General features: G+C 34.9%; 1 protein-coding gene across 7 annotated transcripts in view; it reads right to left on the reverse strand.

The window, feature by feature from the left end:
- Nucleotides 1-5943: 5943 nt before the first annotated feature.
- Nucleotides 5944-15119, reverse strand: part of Nr3c1 (nuclear receptor subfamily 3 group C member 1) — a 94803-nt gene continuing 85627 nt past the window's right edge. For 6 of the 7 annotated variants that reach the window (XM_013140806.3, XM_063232142.1, XM_013140808.3 and 3 more), the window contains exons 8-9: nt 10686-10843; nt 5944-10082 (exon numbers count right to left, since the gene is read on the reverse strand). In XM_013140806.3, the coding sequence (XP_012996260.1) occupies nt 9930-10082; nt 10686-10843 (311 nt within the window). In that variant the 3' untranslated portion in view covers nt 5944-9929. 7 annotated transcript variants of the gene reach the window in all.

Here is a 15119-nt window from a genome sequence, read left to right on the forward strand (position 1 = left end):
CTACCTTGGCAGTACCAACTAAGTCAGCAACAATAGTAGTTTTAAAGAAAAACTGGATATTGACATACAATAAGAACAGTAATGTACCTACCAACCTTAACCATAGAAAAGACATCTCTAATGATAAACACCTAAGACAAGCCAAATATTGACATGCAATAAATATGTACTCAATGCAACTATACATCCAGTAACAATAGAGAAGAATTAGTCAGAAATTGAACAGCGTTAACTATCTAAAAAATTTTTTTAGAAATGACACAGAATTTCAAAAAAAATTAAATCATCACTAGTTGATATATTGCATACTGTTATCTTAGAAATAGTTCAAGTTATAAAATCAAAGCATAAAAAATGAACAGACAATCAATGACAGCACAAACTATTCTGTTTGATGGACTATCAAAACCTTAGTAGTATAGTTATCTGTCTTGCTATCTAAAGATTAATAAAGGTTGATGGTTACCATTTTAAAGATAGAGAGATGGAGTAGGGGAGAAAGAAAGTAGTAAAGTGTGAAAAATTAAACAACGGAAAATGTGAAGGAGAATAGACAAGCTAGATAGAAGATGCTAATATAGGAATAAATGGGAATTGATACAGTTAGAGCAGTGTAGCAGAAATGAGCAAATCAGACAAGAAAATAGCAAAGTAAGGATAAAAATGAAAAGAAAAAACTAAAAAGAGAAAAACCTCTAGCCTCCAAAAATCAATGAAAAAATACATAGAAGAGAAATTCCTCTCTATTTGAATGCGTAGTTTCTTTCCAGGATGCACAGACTTGGAATGCAGCAAGTCAGATTTCTACCCCTAGATTTATGCATTAGAGGTTTGTCGGGTGCCCTTCCCCTCCTTTCTGTCCCTTTGTGTCAGTGCAGACCAGATCGTAGCCTGAGTTCAACCTGATGTGTATCATCTGCTCACATTGCAATGCAGGGAGCAGGCAGACCCGTGGCCTCTGTGCTGGACAGAGGTAACTGGGCAGCGATCAAACAGAACTCCAGGTTTAATGCCGCACTTTCAGATCCACACGCCTCTAAAAGCCACATATGCTGGAACCCGGCTTCTCACCATGGTGGGTGTGGCTCTGTACGTTTGCCAGCCTGAGGTTAAATTTTCAGGGATTCTGTGTCTAGCCAACACCCTCTCCACAGCTGCGCTTGTGGTCATCTCCCAGGCACTGTGGCAAAGCTGGAAAGCCTGAAGTAAAGTTGTTTTGTAGTAGTTTTGTGACAGTCTAAAACAACCGCTTCCCCTAATGGCTCTTGATTGAACCCCTTCAAATATGATAGACTTTGCACTGAATTTCTTCTCTAAATCTAGCCTGCTGTACAGGCTTAGAATTTTACCTTCTAAGTAAAATTCCGTGCTATTTTTGGACTTTATAAAAGTAGTGGGATTTTCAAAATAAACAAACAAAATGCGGTGGGCTTTTCTTGGGACTGTAGCTGCTGTCCTGGTCTATTGTTTCTCCCTACAGCTGTGAACCTGGGTTTAGTTTTTCTCCTTAGGTGTTGGCAGTACCACCTAAGTAGCAACAATAGTGGTGTTAAAGAAAAACTGGATGTTGACATACAATAAGAAAATCCAGAAAATCACATCATCAGTACCTCTGCTGTTCCATGCTGAGGGGAGACAAAATGCTTGGAGTTTGCTGGCAGCCATGGCCAGAATGCGGAATCACAGTTAGCGAGAGGTGAACAGGTCTGGGGACTTTCAGTCTCTGGTTCCCCCAACTGCCTCTTCCCTGACCAGGATTTCCTGGGAGTGGAGAAGGACTCGTTCCCTTCTTGCTATGTTTTTTTTTCTTTCAAATCCAGACACATTAAATTTGAATGAAGTTTAGTCTCTCAATTTTTCTTACGCATTTTGCTTTAGTTGTCATGTGTAACAAATCTGCCTAGACCAGGCTCATGATTTCCCCTTGAGTTTTATTCCACATATTTAATAGTTTTTAGGTTTTATATTAATGTCTGTGATCCCTTTTGAGTTAATTTTTATTCATGAGGTGAGATTCAGAGCCAAGTTCATTTTTAAAAAATGTCTTTGGGCAGTTATTCCAACACAGTTGTTGAAAAAGTTATTCTTTCTCCACTGAGTGAGCTTTTTTTTTTTTTTTTTTGTCTTTTTCCTTTTTATTGGTACCGGGGATCGAACTCATGACTGCCTGCTTGCAAGGCAGGCGCTTATGCCACTGAGCTAAATCCCCAGCCCCTGAGTTACTTTTTTAAAGAAGACTTTTGGGCTTTAGGTTCACACAAAATTGAAAAAGTATACAAAATTCTTATATACTGCCTGCCTTCACTCATGTGCAGCTCCTGAGCATTACCCCTCTCCCTACATCTCAGACAAGAAATTTGTCACAGCTGGTGAACCTATGTTGACACATGACTGTTATCCACAACCCATAGGTTACCTTAGAGTTCACTTGATATACTTTCTGTGGGTTTGGACAAATGTGTAATAATATGTATCCAACTATATAGTATGAACCAAATAGTATAATATGTAGTATTGTCTATATAGTATATATACTATATACTATGCAACTATATAGTATAAAATATTTTCACTGCTCTAAAATTCTTTTATGTGTGTGTGTATTCTTTTCTTTTTTGCTCCTAGCCCCTGGTAATCATTGATGTTTTAATTGTCTCCATGATTTTGCCTCTTACAGAATGTGCGAGTACTGTATATTGGAAATCAAAGTATGTGGCCTCTCCAGGTTCACTTTTCTCATTTGGTAGTGTATATTCAAAGTTCCTCTGTGTTTTCCCATATCTTGATAGCTTATTTATTTTTCAATGCTGATTAATTCCCTTATCTGAATGTACCAGTTCGTTTCTCTATTCACCTACAAGGACATCTTAGTTGCTTCCATGGTTTGACACTCACCAATAAAGCTGCTGTAAACATCCTTTTGGATGTTTTTGTGTGGACTTAAGTTTTCAGCTCCTTGGATAAATACCATTGGGTACAACTGTTATATGGTAAGTGTGTTTAACTTTTTGTGTTTTTATTTTCGAGTTAAGGTCTTGAACTCATTATATTTTGTAGCCCAGGGTGACTTCAAACTTGTAGAAATCCTATTGTTTCAGCCTACTGAGTGCTGAGATTACGTGTGCACCAGCATGCGAAGAGTGTGGTTAGTTCTGTGAGAAATCACTAGTCTTCCAAAATTATCACAGCATTTTACATTCCCACAAGCAGTGAATGTAAGTTTCTGTTGTTATCATTGTTCTCCTTGCCAGAATTTGTGGTGGTATTGTTCTGAATTTGCTCAATCTAACAGATATGTAGTGGTATTTCATTATTTTAATTTTCATTGTCCTGGCAGTATCTTCTTATATGCTTATCATCTCAGTATCTTCTTTAATGAGGTGCTTATTAAGGTCTTTGATTCACTTTTAAATCAGGTTGCCTTACTTTCTTGTTGAATTTTAAGAGTTCCTTGAGTTCTGGATGATAGTTCTTTATCAGGAATGTCTCTTGCAGATATTTTCTCCCAGTCCATGGCTTGTCTTTTCATTCTTTGACACTGTCTTTTGCGTAGCAGGAATTTTAAATTTTAATATAGCCTGTTGTATTAATTCTTTCATGCATCATATTTTTGATATTGTACCATGTATAACATTTTATGTCTTCTAAGAGTTTGGTACCATTACATTTTATATTTAGGTCTATGACCTACTATGAGTTGATTTTGTTAAGGGCTTAATGTTTTTGTCTGGGTTCAACCTTTGCATGTAATAGCCAAGTGTTCCATCATCATTTGCTGAAAAGTCTTTGCTTCATTATATTGCCTTTGTTCTTTTGTAACAGATAAATTGACTATATCTATATGAGTCAATTTCTGTCCTCTCTATTCTGTTCCATTGATAACGTGCCTTTTTAAATTTTTGCACATCATTGATTACTATACCATTATTATGTTAAGTCTTGAAATCAAGCAGTGCCAGTTTTACAACTTTGCTCTTCTCTTTCTATATTATGGTGTATATGGGGGGAGGGCTTTCTCTCTTCACTTAAAACTAGAATTGCCTTGCCAGTATTCACAAAATAACTGTCTGAGGTTTTGACTGGAATTCTCTACATCTATTTATTTACTTACTGAATCTGTAGATCAAGATGGGAAGAACTGATACTTTGATAATGAGACTCCCTATCCATGAATATGGAATATATTATTTTGGGGGCTGCTAATAAAAATATTTTCAGTTGAATTTCCACTTACTCATTTTTGGTTTCTACATAAAAGCACACATGCCATCTGTGAAAAGTTTTGTTTCTTCTTTCCAGTCAGTATCTTTTATTTCCTCTTAAAAATTCTATTTGCTTAAATTTCAGTGTAATACTGAAACAATGCCGAGGGGATACCCTTGTTCCTGATCTTAGTGCAAAAGCTAGTTTCTTACCATTAAGCACGTGTTAATTATAGGTTCTTTTTGTAAGTAATCCTTTACCAATCAGAACTTCCCTCTCTCATTTACTGAAAGTCTTATCATAGAAGAGTATTAGCTATTTTTCCAGTGCTTTCTCTACATCTATCTATTTACTTACTTATTTCAGTCTGAGACAAGGTTTTACTATGCAGTTTAGGCTGGCCTTGAACTCACTTTGCTGCCTAGGCTGGCTTTGAATTCACAGTGATTCTCTTGCCTCAGCCTCCTGAGTGCTGGGATTACAGGTGTGTGCCACCAGGCCCAGCTCATTTTTCTTCTTTGGTCTGTTTATGTTGAGGTTACATTAGTTAAAATATCACGTATTATATGCTGGAATAGTAGCACTTTATAGGATTGCTAAAGTTAAATGACTGTATGGAAATGTGCATGGCACATAAAGTGCTCAGTAGATCATTAATTAGAACAATGATAACTAGTTCCCTGAGTGGTTCCTTGATGAAAGAAGATGCTATCTGGTGGTACCTTGTAGCTAAATGGTTTCATTACGGAAACTTTCCATTCAAACGTATGTAAAGGGAGCAGCTATAAATCAGTTGCTCAAATTCTGAGTTTGTATCTTTTTCTATAAAATTAGCATCTTCCTCATCACTTGTATTCATTTATTCACTGGGTGAAGATAGACTGATACAATGTGTGTGATGGTGTTCTATAAAAACATGAGGTTAATACTTGCAAGTTACCAGTCCAATAATAATGAATGTATGTAAAGAGGCCTTATGTGCTGTCTCTGCATTACACTAAAAACACTGAGAAGAAAGGTTACACCAGTTTCTAATCTCATACTCTTTAAGTAGTTGAGGGAAGCAATGAGCTTTTTCTTATTAATCTCATATCTTCAAATATTTATCATGTATTATCAGATACTTGCCCTATGTGATGGTTAAGGCAAATGTGGTATTCTTCTCCTCTTAGGGATAGCAGTCCTTAGTGGAAAGAAATTGATACGATTATTTGTTAGGTCATCTAATTTGTAGACACGGCTTAAACAGTGTTCTAGAAGATTTGTACGAGCAGATTATATAGAATAGCTTGTTTACTGCTTTTCCTCTTTGCCTTTATTTTCTGTCTTGTGTAACACTGCTATGGTGTGCTTTATTCCCTTTTCTTAGAGAAAGACTGGAGCTTAAAATACGCTAAGAATTTTAACTAGAAAACATCTGTTTACATGTCATCTTTTATGATAAGAGCTGTATCTGCAGAAGCCTCAGGAGTCTTCTTTTTCTTCTCTCAGTACCCCTTGTAGTAAGTATGTAGCCAGTGGACACGAGGGTGGGGTGATTTTTGGATATTTGACACCAGTGTAAATAAAGCTTGTTTTGAATTTATGTCATATTAGTATGCATATGCTGCTATACTAACATGTAAAGGTTCACTTTATCATTTTAAGTTTCCTAAAGTGTAACTATACCTTGAGTAGAAAGAAAACAATGTCAGAAAGTTAGAATTGCAAAAGTTTTACAAAGCCATGTTGAGAGTCACATAATGAAAAAGCAGAGTTTTATTATGATGTTTCTTTATATTTGGCATTGCTGTAAATGGCTAACTAACATTTATGGCCAGTTCAGTACAAATATGTGGTTTGATAATACCAGACAGCAAATTTAAATGAAAAATAGAAGTTAAACATTTCCACACTTTACAGTTTGACATTTCACTGCATAGGTAAAAAGACATTTTTAAACTACAGATTATTATTCAGCATGAATAAAAAACTACAACTTTTATTTTTAAACAGGAGTCACTGGTTTTAATTTTTACACATTTTAAAATTACTGTGATAAAAAATAATGAAAAAGCTTTTTAATAATGCCATACACAGTATAATATAGATTTGTCTCCATTATATAGCATTTGTTTAATATACAAAATAGAATATTGACACACTTGAATCTATATGTAGTTAAGCAAGTTATTTCAGGAGGGTATTTTCAAACAGCCTTTTTTTTTTATCAGAAAATAAAAATCTTTCAGACATTTTCTAGAGAGAAACTAATAATCCTTTCCTGAAAACCTGGTCACTAATCCTTGGTGGACCAGGTTGATTGAAAATAGTCTGGAATATGGTAAAACTTTCACCCAAAGTGGTTTAAAGTGCTCACTGTACACTTTTATTTTTCCCTTTGAACACTGAAACCAAGCACATAAAAACACATTCATCTACAGCTGCTGTCATTGCGGTGACCAACCAAGATCCGAATCTCACTAAAGGCTACCATGATTACTGCATTTTGAGAGATCAAAGTATATATTGTTGTTCATTTCATGGTGAAGTACTTTTTGAATACTTAAAAGGGAACTAATGATAGGACAAATAAAAGTGAATTTGTTCATCTCCTCGTCTGTCCACCGCCCAAATTCTGAAGTCAAGTTGGGTTTCCCTCGTGTGCTTGCCCAGAGTTCATCCTGTGCTTATTATGCAGCTCTTCAGCCAGGCATCATGGTAATTTTCCTTTTGAGGTGCCCAAGTCTTTCCCTCAAAGAGAAAGAAGGTGCTCCTGAGGTTCTCTCTGATAGTTCTGCACACCTGGGTATACCAAAGAGATGTCAAGTCCTTTGCCCTTCAGTTCTGCTTGTACAGTATCCCACAGCAATGCCAAAAAACACTGAGATGGTCACTTTTTACTACCAGTAATTTAAAAATACTTGGATTTGTTGTGAATCACCCTAGGCTTGTCACCAGCTGTCACCGACGTTACTATTATAGAGTGGGATGGCAAGAAACCACATACCTAGAAAATGAAGCTGCTTTCACACTTTTTCACTTAAATCCCTAATTATACTCAAACATAATTAGGTAACTTTCTCACATATGTTAAAGGCACATAGATGCTCACTTCATTTAATGAAAAGCCTCTTAATTGTTTTATGACTGACAGTTGGCTTACTGACAACTTTTTGTTTTTGAAAGTCTAGGTTGTTGGGACTAAAGATTAAAGTGTGACGTGCTTTCTGGTTTTAACCATATAACATTATATAAATGAACAATCGACTTTGAGAAGCTCTTTTTTGAAGTTTAACACTGTCATTGCTAGTATTCAAGTGGTATCTTAGGCACCATAAATTTACAACCAGCTGGGTTACAATCCATCTTAAAGTACTTTGAGAAAATTTAAACCATTACAAAAGGAACATTCCCTTTTAGAGAGCATTCAAAAAGCAAATGATTACAGTTTTATTAAATAATTTTTCCAGAATACTGAAAATAACAACATTCACAAAGCATTCAAAGGAAACATACACATGTCATTTTACTTGGAAATGAACCCTTGTTGTAGGATAGAAAGGAATTAGTGTATTACTGGCATCCTATGAGATTCTGCACTATTTACATACTGCTGGTACCTCTATGCATATTATTGCCAAACTTCTTGAGCCTGTTGGACAGGCTGTATGTGAAAGTAACCCCGCTATTAGGTGATGCCCATAAATAGGTAAGCACCACCTTTCGGTCTTGTTTACATATTTTAAATGGAAGGGGAGATTTAGTAAACTAAACCTGTGCTAACAGACTCACTCTTGGAATGAGAAGGGTAGTCAGAAGGGGAGGCAAAGAAGTAATTCCGCTGTGATTTGATTGGTTCAGAGCCTCAGCAACCTTCACTGCACACAGGGCCAGTTTTCATCTTCCCCTAGAGTAGTGGTGGCCAACCTATGGCACGCAAGACGCCACAGGCTGTTTGTAAAAGTTCTAAAAAGTTCGCCATCACTGCTCTAGAGCAAACCTACTTGTTTCTGAAACCACTGTTTCCTGTATGAAGATTTGTACACATTATGAATCCTTTAGATTATCCATTAACATTTCTTTGACCCCTACAAAAAAATATATAACATGTCGTGATAAAACAATCTCATCTAAAAATCATTCTTACTTTACACTATACAAGCTATTTTACAGTCATTTTAATAAATTGCATGTAAAGCTGCAGTAGCCCTTCCCTTCCCAGATTAGTGAATACCAATATGATATATATCTGAAACTATAACTAAATATAAAAATACATTAGAAGTTTCATATTTTAATATTAGATTTTCAGTTTTGTTACACAAATAATTTGACCACCTTGAATAGAAATTAAATTTCTGTGGCTTAGTAAATATGTTAAGTTTTGAGTTTACAGAAAGTTTGTAAGATGCGCACAGAAAGGGCTACTACAGCTTGTTTTAAAATCTCAACAGTGAAGAAATTCACAGGCCTTGTGTTAAATTCTATGGCACACGTAGGGATATGTAGGTCTACAAATATAGATGTCTGACATTCAGTTCTAAGTCACAAAGATCAGTAGCTGAGCTTTCCTGTACCACTAGGAAAGACAAGACCAATTGGTGACAGATGGGAATGTGAAAATGGGTGTCTAGCCACATTTGCCATATCAGAAATTTAGTTTTTGGGTAAAGTTTGGTGAGAGGAATTACTTGGTCAGGTTGAAAAATCTTTCAGCTGTGTAACAGCTGGTTATCTAGAACCATAACTTTCAAGAAGTTACATACATTACTTCAGAATGTCCCAAAAGACATTTAGCTTACCGACTTTCTTGCCATCTAACTATTGCAGAGAATAGGGGGCACTGAGTAAAACGGATCGTTATTTTTGAAAATCTGTTTTCTGTAGCCATTATCCACAATTTACCCAGCAGGTCACTGGATTAGGTGCTCTAGATCTGTTAGAATGGTTAATTTGCACAATCTATGTAATTCTCCACTGAAGCAGATATATACAAAATATGAGCTGTTTTTTGATGAGAATACTGGAGATCTGAGTCAATTTTGTGGTCTTCTGGTAGCTAAGTGCCATCAGGTTAGAAGCACCAACCCATTTTCACGCAGATTAATGTTTAGAGTTTGTTAAGGAAAGCTATGAACTAGCTGCCCATCTTAAACAGCTGTACAATAACTTGAATACAAAAATTATGTAAGAAAAAATGAGCAAGCGTAGTTCACTGAATATAAAGGAAATTGTTAAAACCAGACAGAAATAGCTATAAAAGGCACAACTTCCCTTTTCTGATATACACTTGTAAACTTTTTTCAGGTTTCCATGCATCAATCAAAAATGCTATTCTACCTATACATGGGAAAATACACCAACAAAAAGTCTAGAAAGTTTTGTCCAGCCAGCTGAAAAGTATGAGCAGAAAGTTCATCACACAGACTGTGGGCACTGGTGGTTCAGGTGCCATCCTTCTCTGACCGTGGAGATTACTCCCATATTCTTTCTAATTTCTAGGGTTTACCAAATAATAAATTTCAGTATACTAACCCATCACTTTGAAGTGATGACTCAACTGCTTCTGTTGCCAAGTCTTGGCCCTCTATAAACCACATGTAGTGCGTACTTAACAACAACAAAACAGACGAAAACATAAAAGAAAAAAAAAACAACGAAACTTCTACAAGACAAATTGATAGTTTGTACAATAAAAGCTATAAATTCAACTTTCTTTAAGGCAATCTTTCTTAGTAAGGCAGTCATTTTTGATGAAATAGTAGTTTTTTGATGTCTCCATTTGAATATTTTGGTAGTTGATTGGTGATGATTTCAGCTAACATCTCAGGGAATTCAATATTCATGGTCTTATCCAAAAATGTTTTGAAGCAAATGTTAAGGAGGTTTCCAACTATCTGCAAGAAAAGATATAGTGTAATTAGGTATCAAAATTGGTTAGGATGAACATGTCATACTAAATATGTAAGTATTTACTTGAATTCTGCAGGTGAAAAAATGTAGCCAAAAAAAATAAGCTCTTAAGTACAAAAGACAGTTTCGTACAATTCTGTAAACAGTTAAATTTATTTATTTATTTATTTATTTGGTGGCATCAGCGATCAAACTCATGACTTGGTGCTTGCCAGGCAGGTACTTATGCTACTGAGCTAAATCCCCAGCCCAACAGTTAAATGTAAAACAAGTACTTTATGCTGAATTTCAGCCTAGAATATATGAAGACTAAGTGATTTTAACCCAATAGACCATATAAAAATAAGGAATTGTACCTTTTAAAAATTTTGTGTATTAAACCATATTGTTTTTTATGTATACGAATAGATGAAGTAATATTTTGTAATTGACCTTAGGAAAAATACATGCAAAACTTAAAAGTTCACAAACTGGAGACTAAGTGTAGGGGGCAAAGGAGATTATTTCTATATAATTATATACACTAATAAAAACATACTTATACATCACAAAATTCTTACATATCCAGCTTTATGTTTGACACTTACTTCATGCAATGAGTCCAAAAGTTTTGTCAGTTGATAAAACCTTTGCCAGTTCTGGCTGGAGTTTCCTTCCCTTTTGACAATGGCTTTTCCTAGCTCTTTGATGTAGGTCATTCTGATTTCATCAAATAGCTCTTGGCTCTTCAAACCTTCTTTGGGAACTAAAAGGTTAAGATGGAGTCAATTGAAGAATTTCCTTGTTGTCATTTTTCATACATCAAGTATGGTAGTTAAAACCATACTTCACAGTTTAGTCTTAATGCCTCCTAAAATACATGCATTTTCAAAGGGTTGTGAGACTGCAGCCAAGAAAGAATGCAGGATAATAGAAGGTGTTACTGTTCAGTGAATCATTTGGTTTTAAAGTGATAAAACAGAACTGGTAATGACACTTTCCTCCAATTATTCAATGTTGTTTTAAAGACCAAGGAATTAATACAGTGATTATTCAGTTTGCCTGTCATTTGGTGCTCAAATTTAATTCTAGTTTTGAGAGAGGCTTCAATAGTGTTATTTTTAGCAGTTATACTTTACAATATCTATAGTATCACTAAGTTCATTAAAATTTTGAGATTGGCGTGCCCTCTTCCCTACATACACACTGTCCATAGTGGGTATAGAACCCAGTGTCTTCGCTTTTTTTTATTTTTTATTTTAAAGAGATTAAGACGAAACAGGATATAACAAAGCAGATCAGAGCAGAACAATGTAAGCAACATAGTATTTCACCAGAAGATAGCCCAATATTAACAGTAACTACCATAATGTCTCTTTCTTTGAAATAGTTGAGCATAACTTCATATACAATAGTATCAAAGATAACAAAATAGTAAAAAACCATTCAAGAGAATGATAGAACGAATGGAAATAGATAAACAAAAGCATGGTAGGACTTCAGAGTAAGATGATATTAAATCAGCACTGGCTATTATAATGACCTGTTTTCTTCAAAATAGCTGTTCATACCGTCACAGATAATAAAATCAAACAAACCAGGATAAACCATTCCAACTAATGAATGCAGTCATTATAAGGCTTCAAAGCAATGTAATGGGGGAATCATGATTACCATAAACTCTTATGTACTCTTACCATTTCTTACCCTAGTGAGACTATATGGTATATATACATGTGATTTCATTTATGAGTATGATCTCAAGTTGCGCCCATTTATTTATAAATATCTCAATGTGATCATTCTTTAGAGCTGAGTAGTACTCCACTGTATAAAAATACCACAACTTTTTTCATCCATTCCTCAGTTGATGGACACTTAGGTTGGTTCCAAGATCTGGCTATTACAAATTGTGCTGCTATAAACATGGGTGTACATATATCACTGTGGTACGATGTTTTCAGTTCTTCAGGGAATATGCCTAGAAGTGGAATTGCTAGGTCGAATGGGACTTCCAATCCCAGCCTTTTGAGGAATCTCCAGACTGACCTCCACAGTGGTTGCACCAGTCTACATTGCCACCAACAGCACAGAAGAGTTCCTTTTCCCCCACAGCCTCTCCAGCATTTGTTGTTGGTGGTTTTCTTGATCCTGGCCATTCTTTTGGCAGTGAGATGGAATCTCAGTGTCATTTTAATTTGCATTTCTCTAATGACTAATGATGATGAACATTTTTTCATGTATTTATTTGCCATTTGTATTTCTTCATCTGAGAAGTATGTATTCATCTCAGATGCCCATTTTTGGATTGGGTCCTTTAATTTCAGGGGTCTGATTTTTTTTTTTTTTAATTCTTTATATGTTTTAGACAGAAGTCCTTTAAGGTGCAGTTCACTAAGATTTTTTCCCAGTTTGTGGGTTTTCTTTTCACTATGCTGGAGATTTCTTTTGACATGCAGGAACTTTTAAATAACATGTGATCCCAGCTACTGATTCTGGGAAGTATTTCCCATGCAGTTTGGTTCCTGTTCATGAATTCTCTACCTACCCCTATGTCTTCAAGATTTTTACATACTTTGTCTTCCAACAGATTTAGTGTTTCTGTTTTAATATTCAGATCTTTGATCCATTTAGATTTTAGTTTAGCATATGGTGATAGGCGTGGGTTTAGTTTTAGTTTTCGGCATATGGAGAGCCAGTTTTTCCAGCATCATTTATTAAAGAGACTGTCGTTCTTCCAGTGAACATGTTTGGCCCCTTTATCAAAGATAAGTGTGTTTGTCCTTGTGGCTGTATCTTCTAATCTATTCCATTGATCTTCAGATCTGTTTTGATTCCAGTACCATGTTGATTTATTACAGTAGCTTTGTAGTATAACTTCAAGTCAGGGATTGTGATGCCTCCTGCCTTGCCTTTTGCTATTCTAGGTCTCTTCTGGTTCTAGATGAATTTTAGGAGTGATTTCTCTAGATCTATAAGGTATGTTGATGGTATGTTCATTGGGATTGCACTGAACCTATATAACAGTTGGATTGCACTGAACCTGTATAACAGTTTGAACCCAGTGTCTTTGTACTGAGATATATCCCTAGCCTTTTTGAGACAGGATCTTGCTAAATTGTCCAGGCTGGGACTGCATCTGTTTCTCCTACTTCAGAATCCCTGAGTACTGAGATTATAATCATAAAGATGCAGTACATAAAATATGCTAGCATCCTGAGTTGATATGACTTTAGCCTAAAAAGAAACAGGAAGCAAATACCTACCTTTCTTTATGTGCTTACAAATATTTAAAAATAGCTCATGGAGTCTGGATTAGAACAATGGACCAAATTTTTTTGGTGTATCACTTTTTTTTTTTTTTTTTGTCTTTTTCATTTTTATCGGTACCGGGGATCGAACTCACGACCGCCTGCTTGCAAGGCAGGTACTTATGCCGCTGAGCTAAATCTCCAGCCCCTGGTGTATCACTTTAAAAATTAGTGGCAGTTGAAGCAGTTCAGCACATTTCTGAATTTCAGGACTTCTCAGAGATACTATATTGTGGTTTTTAGGCATTTTTTTAGACTTTTGGTTTAAATATTATCAGTACTGTATTCATGGCGTAAGGACAGAGTTGAACTGTTGAGGACTATTAGCTTGCCCTTTACAGAAATTTGCCATCACTTATCCTCTGAATAATACTGGATACCCTTCTATTTTATCTACTAGAATCTTTATATGGATATATTTGTAAATAGCCTAAAACTAAATTACTTTAAAATCCAGTCTTTCAGTTAAGCTTTACCTAGTGCATCTCTACAGAAATTACGTATTTTTGAACTAGTTTATGCCCCTATTTGCGCTCCCCATCTTCATTCACTAGACTGTATTTCATGACGCTCCTTCCCTTTATTGCCTCAACAGCTTGTTAATTTGCATACTTTATCTTTGGAATTTAAGCATTCATTATTATGAAACTTCAGTTTGGGTTTATCTGCAATTATTACATACTTTAGTTCCATTTTTTAAGCACTAAAGATGTAATAACTTTTTATATAGAATGTATTTTAAATCTATCTATGTATTTACCACTTTAGTCATTCTTTATTTCTCCTTTTAAAGATGATGTGACTTTTCTTTCCCTAAGTTTATTCTTTAATATTTTTTAGTGATGGTCTGTGTTGGAAAATATTTTTACCTTCATTTTAAAAATATTCATGTATTTAGATCATTTTAAAGTAATTGTTGGCATAACTGGATTGATGTCTACCAGGTTTATAACTATTTTTTTTATTTTAAAAAAAGATTAAGATAAAAGAGGACATAACAGCACAGGTCAGAATAGAACAATTTAAGCAATATAGTGTTTCACCACAATACAACCGGAAATAACAGTAGCTACCATAGTCTCTCTTTCTTTGAAATATTTGAATATACCTTCATATACAATAATATCAAAAATAATATAACTATCTTCTTCTTGTTATACTTTTTTGCTTTGTTTTTCTGCTGTATTCTCTTTTCCTGCCTTCTGATTTTACTGAGCATTTCATAATTACACTGTCTTTCAGTATATTACTCCTTCCTTTGTTTTTGGCTGTTCTAATTTGCAGCTTACATTGGTCACTAATGTACAACACATCTCTTTTCAAAAAAGCACCATGCAACTACTTAAGTAATGCAGATAGGTATTTCCTAAATAGTATTACAAATGTTGTTACTTACTTCACTTACCATGTTTTAATCATCCAATTCATCATTATTACTCTGAACAGTTTATTAGACCAACTAAAAAGCAAAATGAAATTTTTTATCTTCATGTATTCAATCTCTAATGGTCTTTATATAGAAATGCTTCTGACATATCATTTTCCTTTCCTCTAAAGAATGTCTTTTAATGTCATGCAAAAACAAGTTCAAGGTTGGTGACAAATTTCCTCCATTTTTTGTCTGAGAAAGTCCTGTATTTCGGCTTCACTCCTGAAGGATAACTTTTCTGTACACACTATTTTGGATTTGCGGTTTTTCTCTTTCGACATTTTAAATATTTTACGTGGTTT

The sequence above is a fragment of the Cavia porcellus genome, unplaced genomic scaffold (genome assembly GCF_034190915.1).
Source record: "Cavia porcellus strain 051 isolate PalLab524CR breed Dunkin Hartley unplaced genomic scaffold, mCavPor4.1 scaffold_21, whole genome shotgun sequence".
NCBI classification, from domain to species: domain Eukaryota; kingdom Metazoa; phylum Chordata; class Mammalia; order Rodentia; family Caviidae; genus Cavia; species Cavia porcellus.